The following is a 15,836-nucleotide window of genomic DNA, read 5'->3' as shown; positions in this document are numbered from 1 at the left end:
TTTAAAACCATTTGCTTATTTCATATTATGTTTGGAAAACTAGTTAATACCTCTTGTTATATTATCCAAGACTTTAATTCATATTTTTTGCATGGTTTCTTTCTTTGTATTTTGAAATCCTACAAAACCTTATAAGTCTGATTGAGTGTAGATTTGCAGAAATTAACATGTAGTCACATCCTACCTTTGCCAACCCTGGTATGATTTTATTTTAGAGTCTGAAATGGTAACTAGACTGAATATAGTCCATTTACCTTTAATTAGAGCCCTAAGAGTCTAATTGTATTAATCAAGGTTTCTGATTGGGAGTAACAGAAAATAAATTGAGATAGCTTAAGCAAAAGGGAGGAATTTAATATAAGGATACAGGCTTATCTTAATAGAATTCAAGGCAGAAATACCACCACGCCTCTGAAATGGACTGGGATCAGAAACTGGAAAGTCCTCAGGAATCCAGGAAGTATTGCCTTTCAGGCCCCATTTCTTTCAGTATGTCTGTCTCAGTGTTACCTCTCTCACTAGACTACTTTCTCTGCTTGATCATGGGAAAGATAGTCTTATTGGTTCAGTTTGGGTAACATGCCCACACTCATCTGGTCAGCCATGGCAGTAGTTTGATGGGGTCTCAAGCCTGTAAATTCAGCACAGTTCCCAGAGAGCATTTGTGAGCCAACTAATACCCCAAAAGATGTCTATTCCTTAGTGCCGTCACTGCAGAATTTAATACCTTGTGATTTCTTTCTGTTTTCAAGTTACAAGCTAGTGAAATGCTGAGAAACAGCTCTCATAGTAGCACAGCTGCAGATTTACTACAAGCCAAACAACAGATTCTTACTCATCAGCAGCAGCTAGAAGAACAAGACCATCTATTAGAAGATTATCAGAAAAAGAAGGAAGACTTCAAATTGCAAATCAGTTTTTTGCAAGAGAAAATTAAAGCGTATGAAATGGTATGTTTATTTTAAAGAAGTCAGCCAACTTGCAGCAGCTTTACAATTAACTTTAAAGTTTTGTAGGTAAATATTTATCTTGTTATGTACATGAATCACAAAATTTTGTAATTCAGAAAAGCTCTTTAAGTTTCTAAAATTTATTTCAAAGCAATTAGGAATCTTATAATAAAAATTTTTAAGTTAATACTCGTTACTGAGTTCCTTGAAAATGACCGGCCTATGTTAAATTGAGTTTTCAGGAGAATCTAAATTTATAACCAGAATTTCTGTCCTTTTTTTTTTTTTCCCCATCTAAAGGTATTTCTACTCATTTTAAGGGTGGCTGGCTAGCTCAGTTGGTTAGAGCCTGATGCTAATAACACGAAGGTTGCCGGTTCCATCCCATCATGGGCCAGTGTGAGCTGCGCCCTCCTTAAAAAAAAAAATAAATAAATAAAGGTATTTCTACTCATTTTAGATATGGTTATGAAATTCTGAAAATATTTTCATAACAGAATGAAATTATATGGATTTTTTTTTTTATGGATTTTAATTAGAAAAAAATACAGTTCTCATTGTCCATGGTACCGTGTTTCTCCGAAAATAAGACCTAGCGGGACCATCAACTCTAATGCGTCTTTTGGAGCAAAGATTAATATAAGACCCGGTCTTATTTTACTATAAGACCAGGTATAATATATAATATAATATAATACCGGATTTTATATTAATTTTTGCTCCAAAAGACCATTAGAGCTGATTGTCTGGCTAGGTCTTATTTTTGGGGAAAAGGTAATTATATTTTATATAGTTGCCTGGGACAACTATTTAGCAAATAAGTACTCTTTGGGGATACACACATATACATAACAGATTATAGTCTTAAATCCTAAAAACAGCTCATGCTGGTAGATTATATTTTGTTTACTTTTCAAAAGAGAAAGTGAGGTTCAGAAGTGCTAAGTGACTTGCCTGAGGCCACCCCAGTTACCAGAGTTGGGATTCAAACCCAGTCTAACTGGCCCAGGGTCAGAATTTCTTGCACTGCAGGGTCTCTGTCCTCTCAGCACGAGAGCTGAAACAGGAGGGCAGCCTTGTTTGTCGTCAGCCAGAAATACACGTGTCTATCACCTCAAGGATTTTGACACTCCGTGCACTTCTGAAAATGGCTGCAAGTACTGATTTTGGGGTTAAAAATCAATTTTAGCAGGTAGGTGAATTTGCAAATACAGACTTTGTGAATAACAAGGACAGACTATACATATAACAGTACTTTTTATAAACTTAGGAGGGTCTTCTGAAAGAGGTTGAGTTACCAAGACGAGTATTATATAAAAGTGTTAGCTAGCATTTATTTATTTTTATTTTTTAAGATTTTATTGGGGAAGGGGAACAGGACTTTTATTGGGGAACAGTGTGTACTTCCAGGACGTTTTCCAAGTCACGTTGTTGTCCTTTCAGTCTTAGTTGTGGAGGGTGCAGCTCAGCTCCAGATCCAGTTGCCGTTGCTAGTTGCAGGGGGCGCTGCCCAACATCCCTTGTGGGACTCAAGGAATTGAACTAGCAACCTTGTGGTTGAGGGGATGCGCTCCAACCAACTGAGCCATCTGGGAGGCAGCTCAGCTCAAGGTGCCGTGTTCAATCTTAGTTGCAGGGGGCGCTGCCCACCATCCCTTGCGGTACTCGAGGAGTTGAACCAGCAACCTTGTGGTTGAGAGCCCAGTGGCTCATGTGGGAATCGTACCAGCAGCCTTGGGAGTTAGCAGCACAGAGCTCCAACCGCCTGAGCCACCGGGCCGGCCCAGCTAGCATTTATTTTTGTTCACTTGGTACTAGGCAGGATTCAAAGCATTTTACACATATTAACTCATTGACCCATTACAACAAATTTATGAGGCAGAGTTACCATTATCACCTCCCGTTTACAGATGAGGACACCAAGGCAAAGCAAGATGAAGCAATTTGCCAAAGTACATAGGTAATAAGTTGGTAGAACCAGATTTCAAATCTAGGTACTCTGACTTCAGATACTGCTCTTAGGAAAACAGGAAATACACAAATTTAAGGTATTGGAATTACGAAATGGACATACTTTACAACCAAGGTAATTTACAAATGATTATGTAGATGTTTATAAATACCTGTTTTGTAGCAGGCCTTTGCAGGATACAGTGATGCTTAAAATATGCCCTTTTCTTCGCTGGAACGCATGATTTAGCATGACATATACACAAAACAATAAAATGAGGATAAGTGTAGATAAAAGGTGTGTTGAAAGTTCTGAGTAGGTCTGGCTTCATAAAGGAAGCGATTCAGGGTAGGCTTTAGGGAGGAGATGATGTATGTTGGAACAATCACTTTTTAATTGTATTTTATTTCCTCAGCAGTTGGTATAATGTGTGGCACATAGCAGCTACTCAATACTTATTTGATAAATGAGTAAATTATGACTCTAAACTGATAGACATGGGGGGGGACAGTTTAGACAGATAGAGTGTGCCTGAAGACCCAGACTAATACATGTTGAAAATATATAGGGAGCAAAAAATAGTTTAACTAGAAAACAGTAGTCTTTTAAAGAGAGTCTTTCCAAGAGGAAAGTAGAAAAACAGTCCAGGCCTAGGTTAGAAGAGGCTGGAAATTGGATTTTATTTTATTTACTACTTTCTTGGCAGAATAATTTGAGATTATTTAAAATTCAAGTATTAATAATTTATGTAGGGGGGAATAATCTTTATTGGAATGTTAGCAAGAATTTTATCAATCTCTTTTTTTATTACATATATAATTTAATTTCTCCTTTTTTTTTTTCCTCTTTGAATGAGTCCTTCTGAGTAGTAGTTTCATTCAAGTAGCTGAGGGACTAGAGCGTTATGTTGATAGTTGACACTGTCTTGTTCCCTAGACAAGTGCATTTGATTCTGGGCTTACTTACATTATCTCAATCTTCTGAACTTCCCATGGTGCAGTAGTCACACTCAGGAAGTATATTATTCCCCATTCTCAGGTTTGTTTCCAAAAGTAGAGGGATTGTATCTTCAACCACAGGGTTGTCTTTTTTTTTTTTTGCAACACAAAATAAGGGGTTTAAAACCGTGTATTTTGAAATAAACATTCCAAAAAAGAAAAAGAAACATGAATTTGTATTGTTTAATAGTTAAATGAAAAATTGTCATTTGTTTCACTTATATCAGATGATAGTTTTGATTAAGTAATAGTTTTATAAGTGACTTCCCCGTAGAAAAATCAGGAAATAGAATTGTTACAGATTTATAACAATATTAGTATTTTCAAGACTAATTACTTATTTAGCAATTTATCTAAAGTTGAACTGAGTTTACTTTCTTGCAGGTTCCAAATGCTGTATAGATCTTTTCTAGTACATAAAGATTTTATATTTATATACAGCACAGAGAATATTTAATAATATATTTTAGTTTTGAGCATATTCTGTGAGATAGAGGAAATAATATTATCTTTATTTTACAGATGAAAACACTGAGATTTAAGAGAGTAAACTGATCTAAATACATTGTAGTGCAGAAATTAAAATAAGGCTCAGTACTTGGTAATAACTTCTGGTGATGTTGGATGGGATATGTGATACGAAGACAAAAGCTGAAAGGATTTTACTCCAGAGGCTGTACAGAATAGTAATCATTGCTTTGGTGAATTTATATAGCACAGAATCTGGCCTTTGACTAAGCTCAGAAGTCTCATTTGGGTTTTATTTTCTATTAACTGAGACTTGAGCTATCTTTAGGTGAACTCAGATTTTCCAAGTTCAAAACGCTAATATTTAAACCTTGAATATAAGATTATTAATTTACAATGAGAAATAATTATCCCAGAGACCTGTATACTTCAAGTTCATTATTTGAAAAGCCAAGTTAGAATAATAATAATAATAAAATAATAATAATAATAGTAATAATAATAATAATAATAGAAAGTTGTTTAGTGAGCATGAGATTAGGGGATGTTAGAGGAATCAAATGTTCAAGGCTTTAAGCTGTAATAAACTGATGTATCCATCTCACAGTAGAAATGATCATGCCTCTGGACTGGAATTTTTAAATTCTGTTTACCACAATCCCCTGCATTGCTTTGTACATTAGGTATAGTTTTCCCAGAGGGATCAGAATTCTCCATCTCATGGCACCTGGGTTCTGGACTGCACATGAATGGGGACTGCCAACATTTCCCTCTGAGGTTTTTCTTTTTCCAGGCTTTGCCATTTCATTCTTTCTTTAGATATGTTAATACATTCCTCCAAGGTGCCTTTAAGTCCCCTTGGTCTGGGAGTCCTGTCTTCTTAAAGTGATTTAGCTTACCTACTAATACTCTGTTCCATTCTGTGGATTTTACTTTTTTCTTTGTTCTTGGGACTACAGCCCTAATTACTAGGCAACTAAGTAACAGAGGCAAAACTTTGTGCCCAGGACTTCTGCTGGACTCCCTTTTGCTGTAACACTCCTGTGAATGATTGTGATTACTGATAAGCTTTGGCTCCTGTTCTGGGTTTAGGCTTATCTATAATTCCAAAATAGAGTCCCAAATCAGAACCAGGAAAAAGGATCTGTCCTCCTTTCTACTTAAACCAATAGTCTAGGGCCAAGTTGATGTGTTACAAATGCTGTAGTTGTCTTGCAAGGGACTTGAGTTTAACTGCTAAAGCATTACATATCCCTAAATTTCTATTTCACTTAGCCCCAGGAAAAAAGTTAAGGCAGGCGCTCAGGAACCTGTTTTTGTTGTGGTTTTACTCTTTTCATAGCACTTTCCCATCAAACACTTCCAGTTCACTAGACTACATGGGAGGAACCTTGGTTTATTTAAAAGACTTTCTTCTAGAACTCTAAATTAGAGTACGTAGTAAGCTCTCTATAGAAAATACTAAATATTTAGAATATTGATCAGTTAATATCAAAGATGAAAATATAATGGTTTAGATACATTTTATTCCACCTGAATTAAGTTATAATTTTCAGTCATAACAATGTAAGAAAAGTTTTTTCCTCCCAGTAAAGCCAACACTACTTTAATGTTTGCTCACAAGTAGTGTTGAGTACACAAGTCCTATATTTCATTGACTTGGGAAAAATTGAGGGACAGACCCAGCGGTCACTTTTTATAGAATTATGTAGAAAGCAGACTTTTATTACTCTTTTGATAATGAGGTTAAGCACCATAAGTTTCCAGAAATTAAATATATTTTTATATTTTCATCTTTTTGTTTTTAAAGGAACAAGATAAAGAAGTAGAAAGCTCAAATAAAGAAATACAGGAAAAGGAGGCAATCATTGAAGAATTGAATGCAAAAATAATAGGAGAAGAAAGAAAATCTCTTGAGCTAAAGGATAAAGTCACAGCTGCTGACAAACTACTGGAAGAATTACAAGAACAGGTTGTACAAAAAAACCAAGAGATAAAAAATATGAAATTAGAGCTGACTAATTCCAAGCAAAAAGAAAGACAGTGTTCTGAGGAAATAAAACAATTAATGGGGACAGTTGAAGAACTTCAGAAGAAAAACCATAAAGATAGCCAATTTGAAACTGATATCCTGCAAAGAATGGAACAAGAAACACAAAGAAAATTAGAACAACTCCGGGCAGAGCTGGATGAGATGTATGGGCAGCAGATCGTGCAGATGAAACAAGAGTTAATAAAACAACACGTATCACAGATAGATGAACTGAAAACAAGACATAAGGAAGACATGGATAATGCTTTAAGATCATATCCAAATATTACAGTTAATGAAGATCAAATAAAGTTAATGAATGTGGCAATAAATGAACTGAATATAAAAATGCAGGATACTAACTCTGAAAAGGAAAAACTCAAGGAAGAACTAGGAGTAATTTCAGGAGAAAAGTTAGCTCTACAGAGACAACTTGAAGACCTTTTTGAAGAATTGAGCTTTTCAAGGGATCAAATTCAGAGAGCTAGACAGACGATAGCTGAACAAGAAAGTAAACTCAATGAAGCATATAAGTCCCTTAGTACAGTGGAAGATTTGAAAGCTGAGATTGTTGCTGCATCGGAATCCAGGAAAGAACTAGAATTAAAACATGAAGCAGAAGTTACAAATTATAAGATAAAACTTGAAATGTTAGAAAGAGAAAAGAATGCTGTGTTAGACAGAATGGCTGAATCACAAGAAGCTGAATTAGAGAGACTGAGAACACAGCTTCTGTTTAGCCATGAAGAAGAACTTTCCAAACTGAAGGAAGATTTAGAAATTGAACATCGAATAAATACTGAAAAACTTAAGGATAATTTAGCCATTTACTATAAACAGCAGATAGAAGGCTTGCAGAATGAAATGAGTCAAAAGATAGAAACCATCCAGTTTGAAAAAGACAATTTGATAACTAGCCAGAATCAACTAATTTTGGAAATTTCAAAGCTAAAAGATTTGCAGCAATCCATTGTAAATTCAAAATCAGAGGAAATGACTCTTCGAATCAATGAACTTCAAAAAGAAATTGAAATACTCAGACAAGAAGAAATGGAAAAGGGCACACTGGAACAAGAAGTTCAAGAATTACAACTTAAAACTGAATTATTGGAGAAACAAATGAAGGCAAAAGAGGATGACCTTCAAGAAAAATTTGTACAACTTGAAGCAGAGAATAACATTCTTAAAGATGAAAAGAAAGCCCTTGAAGACATGTTAAAAATATATACTCCTGTTAGTCAAGAAGAAAGATTGATTTTCATAGACTCCATTAACTCCAAATCCAAAGACTGTAACTGGCAAAAAGAAATAAAAATACTGACAGAGGAAAATGAGGACCTCAAAAAACAATGTGTTCAGCTAACTGAAGAGATTGAAAAGCAAAGGAACACTTTTTCGTTTGCTGAAAAAAATTTTGAAGTTAACTATCAAGAGTTACAGGAGGATTATGCTTGTCTTCTCAAGGTAAAAAATGATTTAGAAGACAGTAAAAATAAACAAGAAGTAGAATATAAAAGTAAGCTGAAAGCACTTAGTGAAGAGCTTCATCATTTGCAAAGAATAAGTCCAGCTACTGTAAAAATGAAAAGTTCAATCTTTGATGATAACAGAATTTTTATAGCAGAACCACTGGAAATTGGTGAGGTTGTTGAGAAAGATACAACAGAACTTATGGAAAAACTTGAGGTAACCAAGCGAGAAAAATTAGAACTGTCAGAGAAACTGTCTGATCTTTCTGAACAATTAAAACAGAAACATGGTGAAATTAGTTGTCTAACTGAAGAAGTTAAATCTTTAAAGGAAGAGAAAGAGCAAATTTTATTGAGATGTAGAGAACTAGAAATCATAATTAACCATACTAAGACAGAAAATGTAAGTGTGTGTGATGTTCAGTTAAGTTCTTTAGAAGATGGAGTTGTGAATGTGACAAGCAGGGATTCTGGAGGTTCCATTTCTAAAACAAATAAAGATTTTGGTGAAGAATTAAAAATAATGGAGGATGAGAATATACCGTTTGAAAATACGATTATCGGAAAAGAAAGCAAGCAAGAAAGATTGATTTGGGATCACTTGCCATCAGTGAAAAATGAATCGTCGCTTGGGACAACTGAACCAAGTGAAAATTCTAAACTTCAGCAGGAACTCAGTGTGCTTAAATCAGAACAGGTATGTTTACTTATTTATGTATGCTAAAACACAGTGCAAATGTACATTTCATACCTAAATAAGGTTTTACCTTCATAAAACTTAAGTTTTATTTTATTACAGAAGAAGGAAAGTGAACCCTAGAATATAATTCTCCCTTGGGTCTATCATTTATCGTCGTTTCTGTTATATATTTTTTCATATTGTTGGCTTTCTTTCAGTTAAGCTATGTTGTACATTCTGCCTGGGAAATAAATCATAATGGTTTCATATTTTCTTTGGAAAGGTAATAGTTTAAATAACTTCGTGAAGAATCTGAGCTTTAAACGTTGTTTTTTAATATTTTGTTACAGTCTCAAAGATTAGAATTTCATTTCATACTGGTGCTTGCAAGATTCCACAACTGAAAATTAACTTTTAAACATTTTAGTATTCTGTGTAGTTGTTTATTAGTTATGAAACTATAGTTCCCTTAAAAAAGAAATCTCAGTTTAAGTCCTAGAGTTTTCTCAGAGTATTGTTATACCTGAAGGAGAAAAAAAAGCATTCTAAATACAGTTAAAGGGTGCATATAATGAGTGATAATAAATCACTCCTGACAATTTATAGTTGCCAGATACTGATATTAGAAATAACAGGAAAATTCCAGTGGGTATCTTGTATAATGATGCTAACTCAAGCTTTACGTTTCTTCATTTATGTAACAAGTATTTATTGAATCTATTGCCAGGTATAGGAGTATAGTGGCAAAGGAGAAAGAAGATTCCTGCTCTCAGAGAGCATATATTATAGGAAGGGAGGCAGTTAATAAACGAGGAAACAAGGAGAGTAGTTAGAAATAGTGATAAGGCCTATGAAGAAAATAAAGCACATAACGTAATAGAAAATGAGGAATAGTGTGGTGGCAGCATTAAATAGGGTCTCAGGAAGGGTTTCTGGAGGAATTGACATTGGAACTGAGATCTGAATGACAGGAGTCTACCACAAGGAAATGAGAGCAATTGTGAAGACATAGATGAGTTTGAGTTGCAGAATGAAAGCGTGTGTAGTTGAGTTTGAGACATGGAGAGAAGAAGAGTTTGAAGAAGGAAGAAACCAGACCTTGGAGAGCCTTACAGTCTTTGTAAGATGTTGAGATTTTATTCTATATACAGTAGGAAGCCACTGGAAAGTTTTCTCTTTATTATAAATGTTCATATTTATGATGTTATATCAAATGTAAAGATGTTTTCCATCCTAATAACTTAAATAGAGATAAGAAATTCAAATTGTTCAACTATTAATGCTTTGTTAAATATCTGGAATTGTTTGCAAAACTGTAAACTAGGTTTAATTTAATTACTCCTAAAAATCATTTAAACGTTTTTTTAAAAAGCATTATTGGGACAAGGGAGAAGTGGCAGGAATGTTATTGATACTGATTAATTATCAATGCTGTCGGAAGGCATAGATTGCAAAGTATATGTGTAAAATTGAAGGTAATTATTAGAATTGAGAAAAGGTATTGGAGCTTAGAAACTACAAGAGCAACCACTAGAATATCAACTCCTTGAAAGCAAGGACTCTGTCTGCTGTATCTCTAGGGACTAGAACAGTGACACGTGATAGGCAGTTAATTTTTTTTAATTGAGTGAATAAAAGGGAGAATAAACAAAACAAAACCAGTTTATCAAAACCCACAGTGAGACATCAGACCTTCATGTTAAAGTCAGGAACAAGATCAGGATAGCTTTTGTCACTTGCTGTTCATCATTGTTCTACGGGTTCTAACTAGTGCAAAGACAAAAAATTTGTGGTGTAAAGGGAGGGAAATACAGTTGGCATAATTCACAGATGTAATTAAATAACTAGAAAATTTAAGCAAATGAACTGAAAAGCTTTAATGTATAGTAAACATAAAAAACTTACTTTAAAATGTATGAGATCAATATAAATAAAATTATAATACTTTAATTAAGGACATGAGACTTAAATAAATGAGAGGACTTGTTTCCCAGTGAGGGTTTTTAATAGTGTAAAATACCAGATACCTCTAGAAAAATCCACAAGCCAATGTAATTGTAATCAAAATTAGAATGGCAAGTATTTGAAATTTGATTTAATTGGTTTATAGTTTATCTGGAAGAATAAATGTACAAGAAGAGCCAAGAATATTTTTGAAAAAGGAAAGTAATGCAGAGTGCATGGAACATGTCATGTAGAGGACAATTTTTAGCTTTAAATAAAGTACTTTTACAAACAAGAAATACTAAAAGTTAAGCTATTCATTCAGTAGAATAATACAGTATATACCCTCAAAGAAAGGAGAAGAAAAATAAAGTTAAGAACAGAAATCAGCAAATTTGGAGTAACCAAAAGAGGGAGAGAGTTTTCAAGGATATGGAAAGCTTATTTTTTGAAAAGTAAATTAGAGTTATTATACAAACCTCTGAGAAGATAATGAAGAAAAAACAAAAAATTTATAAACAAAATGAAGAATTAAAATAACCTAAGTATAGGTATTGGTAAAAATTTTTAAAAATCATAAAAGAATAGTATAAATAACCTATGCCAGTACATTTGAAAATATAAACTAGATAGTTTTCTGGAAGAATATAAATGATCAAATCTAACTCAAATAGAAATGCAAAACCTGAATAAACCAATAACCATTAAAGCATTTGAAATAGAAGTTTACCCTCTCCCCCAACCAAAAATACTACGTTAAGATAGTTTTATAAATGGGTGTACCATCTCTTAAAAGAAAAGTATATAATCATTTACTAAAATAGGATGAAAGAGAGGGAGGAAAGGAAGGGAGGAAGAAAAGGCACCCAGGTTATTTAATGAGGCTGGTATACTGTTGATTCTGAGACTTGACGGGAATGGTATAAGAAAATAAAATTAGAGACTAATTTCACTTATGAGTATGGTTGCAAAAATCCAAAATAAAATATTAGCATATTATCCCAAGGAATGTAAGCATAGTTGAACATATGAAACAATCTGTTAATCTCTACATTCATACATAGTGTGAGAAAATGCATATCATTTTAATAGATGCTGAAAAAGAATCAATAAAAAATTCAACAAGTCATTTATAATTTTAAAAAACTAGGAAATTGGGAGTAGAGGGAAATTTCTTCACCATGATAATGATTTTCATCCAAATATGTAGAAGAAATTTAGAAGCATTCCTGTTAAAATCAGGTATAGAACTAGGATGCCCACTATCAACTTTACTGTTTTAACATTGTTTTGTAGTTACTCTCCAATCAGTATGACAATAAATAAGAGAAAAGGATATAAATAGAAGAGACGGAAGTTTAAACCCTGCACAAGATGTTTGAACTTGTTAAGAAAATTATAAAACATTGAAGTACCTAAAAACTTGACTATATGGCAATATGTACCATATACATAGTGAAAAGATATAGAGATGTCATTTCTCTCAAATTAATCTTTACATTCAGTGTAGTTCCAATGAAAATACCAACAAGGTTTTTCATGGATCTTAAAAAACGATTCTTAAATTGATGTACAAGAATAAATATCCAAGGACATCCAAGACAATCCTAGAAAAATTTATATGATATCAAGACATTAAAAAATCATAATAGGCAATATGATTTTGATGCTGAGAGCGATAAATAGAAAATCCAGAAACACAGCCAGATAACATGTGAAAGTTTAGTATGTGAAAATTTAGTATATAGTATGTATAAGTTAACGTTTGTTATTAATAATGAGCCTCTACTATATTCCAGGTTACTATTCTAGACACTCAGGATATAACAGTGAATAAAAATAGGCAATAAAGAATAAAGCTTATATTTTAGAGGAGTTAGATATGAAATAAGACAGACAAATAAAAGTATAGTAACAGTAGTCTACTAGAAGTAGGGTAGTGAGTACTTTTTTTTCCTTTTTTTCTTTTTTACGTAGGGTAGGTCAATGAAGACCTGACGTGATATTTGAACAGATTCGGGTGAAATGAAAGAAGCCAAATCAACAGGAAAAGTTTATTGTTTTTGAAAGCTGCTTTTTTGAAAATTTGCTTTCAATATTGGGGGTGAAGAGTTAGGTAATTAGATCCTTACCCTTAGGAAGAAATAAATCCAAGTTGGTTCAAGATGTTCACATAAAAGGAAATTAGGATCTTGATAGGTAGGGAGGGACTTTTAATGAAGACAAATACACAGGGAAGGATTGTAAATATATCTGTCTTAACAAATGATAGCCATAAAACAAGTTGAAGAACAGGGATTAGATATTTGCCACATACATTAAAAACAGGCTTAATATCAAGATATCAAGAAGGTGTAAAGAATACTTAATGTAAAAAGAGCTCTAAAAATATAAAAATGAACAAAGAATATGAATAGACATGTGTCTCAGAAAAGGAAACCAAAATGGCTAATAAACATGAAAAGACACTTTCAACCTTACAAATTGATATAACAATAAAACAGCATATTACATCCATCAGATGGCAAAATAAGTCTTTCAGAAAAAAGTGTGATGAGGACACGGGGGAGATGAGTACTCACATACACTACAGAGGGTGCCAAAAAAATGTGTACACATTTTAAGAAAGGAAAACTATTAAAATTGTAATATATACCGATAACAAAAGATGAATACAAGTCACGTTTGACTTCTTCAATTACAAGAGGTGCTCAAAGTAGTTACCATCAGCCTCCAGACACTTCTGATTATGGCGAACTACTGCTTGAGCATAGATACCATCTCTTAAAATGTGTATACATTTTTTTGGCGCCTCCGGTATATACTATATCAATATAAATTGGTACAATTATATACAAAGTTATTTAGTAAAATCTAATACAGGTGCATTAGCTGTGACCCAGAAATTACAGTTTTAAGTGGTGGTCCCTGACCAGCAACATCAGTATCATTTGGAAACTGGTTAAAATTCAAATTCTGAGGCCCTGCACCACATCTGAACCAGACTGGGGGAGGAGCCCAGCGATCTGTTCTAATAAGCACTGCAGATGATTCTGATGCTGCTAAAGTTTGAGAAGCACTCCACTAGAGAAACACTAGCACAATTTTACAAGGGGATATGTATAAGAATTTGTTACAGCATTTTTTTGAAATATAAAAAAAATTAGAAATAATTCAGTTGATCTCCAGAAAGGAAATGGACAAATTGTGGCATATTCATATATATGATAGTTAAAATAAATTAACCTTTATCTACATGGATAACTCTCAGAAGTATATTGAATGAGAAGAGTACTTTGATAAATAAATACCATTTTGCACTATTTATATAAATTCTTAAGAACACTGAATATAGTGCGTTGTTTACAGATACATTGAGAAGTGATATTATAAGAAATGGATTGGACTTGCAGCTAATTTGTGATAATGATTGTCTCTGGGGAAAAAGGAATGGAAATATAGTGGATTAAATTTTATTTATATTTTCTTTCTAAACCAAAAAAGAAGTGTGTAGGAAGGAGAGAAATAAAAACACAAAATATTATTAATAGCATTTGTTAATTGGGGTGTGAGTACATAAGTGTTTATTACATTATTCTTTGCATTTCTCTACATTTAAAATATTTTTAAGCAGAAATCGAAGATGAGGCCATACTAGCTATACTAAATATCACAATTTACATGAAGTTGAGGTAATGAAAACATTGTGCTGCTTTTCTTGAAAAATACTGTAGATCAAGGCAACAGAATGAAAAGAGAAAAAATTAAACTTCACTTATATGAATTTTTAAACTATGATTTCATGTATTTCCCCTTTGTTAGTATATTCAAGAAGTTAAATTGTTAGATTTGTCATTTTAAACTTTTCTAATTTTAATTGTCTATACATTCATTTTAAGAATGACTTAAGGCTACAGATGGAAGCTCAACGTATATGCCTCTCTCTGGTTTATTCTACTTATGTGGATCAGGTTCGTGAATATTTGGAAAATGAAAAAGATAAAGCTCTCTGCGGTCTTAAAGAGGAGCTTATGTCTGCTCAAGAGGAGAAGATAAAGGAACTTCAGAAAATACACCAGTTAGAGCTACAGAATATAAAAACACAAGAAGCAGGTAAATGTTTTCTGACAAAATTATAAGTGCTATGAAGCAAATAAGTATCACTAGAGACCACCATTCTGTCATTCCATCCTTGTCTTAGAACCCACAGAGGAAGGTAACTATATCCTAGTCTTAGATTAATTTTTTCATATTATCACTGGACATTCATTAAGCTCTTGAGAAATCTAAAATCACTGAATCATTTTCCCACAGGAAGTCACAGTCCAGTGGGAAAGCAATATAAACTAAACTGTTATAAAACAATAGGATAATCTCTATAATGGAGGAATGAATAAAATGGAAGGAGAGAGGAGAAAAGTCTAGTATTTTCTAGAAGTACAATTAAGGTGAGGCAGTGGGCAGGAGTAGAGAGGTTGGAATTTTAGGCCTGGCTCCTGAGTTTTAAACACAGGTGTGAGAGTCTGCATCCATTTTGGAGAAATGAGAGTTCACGGTGTCTGAAAAGGTAGTGGGGGATAAAGCCTGAAAGATTGGAAGGAGCTTGATCAGAAAAAGCTGTATGTACCCCGACTGACGCATGTTTAAGCTTTATGCTATTTGTGATAAGACATTCTGCAGGATTTGAAATAGTGGGGGTAACTATTTAAAATTTAACTATTTAACATAGTAGGATTTTTATTTTAAGATGACACCATCAGAGCTAATTAGGGGAGGTGAAATTAGTCATGAGAAGACCAGTTAAGCTACTTTGGCAGTAATTCTGATAAACAGTAAGATGTTGAACTCAGTGTCATTAAGGATGGAAAGGAAAGTTCAAGAGTTAAAGACGTAGACTGTAGTCTGGTGTTAATATTAGCAGTAAAAGGGGGAGGAATTGAGAATGATCCCTAGTTTCTAACTTGGGTAACTGAATCGAGGGTGACTCCAGTCATGAAGAGGATGAAGAGCAAATTTGTGGGAAAAATAATAAATTCAGTTTGCAACATATTGAGTTAAAAATACCAATTGACTCAGAAAAAGATGTCCAGTAGGCAGTTGAAAGTAGAAGTCTGAAACTCAAGAGGGAGGTTTAGGCTCAAGATAAAGATTTGAAAATCAAGTCAGTTGAGGCCAAGGAGAAGAATGAGACGGCCTGCGGGACTATAGAGTGAGCTGAAAGACTAAGATGGTACTCGGGGAAGCAATGACATTTAAGGAAACCTAGATGGACTTTGGTAGACATCCTCTGTTCAAGGCATCTCTAGGCTTCTACGCTGGACAGTTCTGCCTGTGGACATGAGGTG

The 15,836-nt window shown here is 33.6% G+C and overlaps 1 protein-coding gene across 8 annotated transcripts in view; it reads left to right on the top strand.

Moving 5' to 3' along the window:
• The window catches only part of AKAP9 (A-kinase anchoring protein 9), a 117,121-nt gene that overhangs the window by 1,166 nt on the left and 100,119 nt on the right, over positions 1-15,836 (top strand). For 7 of the 8 annotated variants that reach the window (XM_033088688.1, XM_033088687.1, XM_033088686.1 and 4 more), the window contains exons 3-5: positions 753-950; positions 6,178-8,565; positions 14,391-14,604. In XM_033088688.1, coding sequence (XP_032944579.1) covers positions 753-950; positions 6,178-8,565; positions 14,391-14,604 — 2,800 coding nt within the window. The remainder of the gene's footprint in view (positions 1-752; positions 951-6,177; positions 8,566-14,390; positions 14,605-15,836) is intronic. The other variant, XM_033088684.1, reaches the window with a different exon arrangement.

Source organism: Rhinolophus ferrumequinum, chromosome 20, assembly GCF_004115265.2.
Source record: "Rhinolophus ferrumequinum isolate MPI-CBG mRhiFer1 chromosome 20, mRhiFer1_v1.p, whole genome shotgun sequence".
NCBI lineage: Eukaryota > Metazoa > Chordata > Mammalia > Chiroptera > Rhinolophidae > Rhinolophus > Rhinolophus ferrumequinum.
Note: the sequence above shows the minus strand (reverse complement) of the source record. Positions and strands in the feature narration are given on the sequence as shown.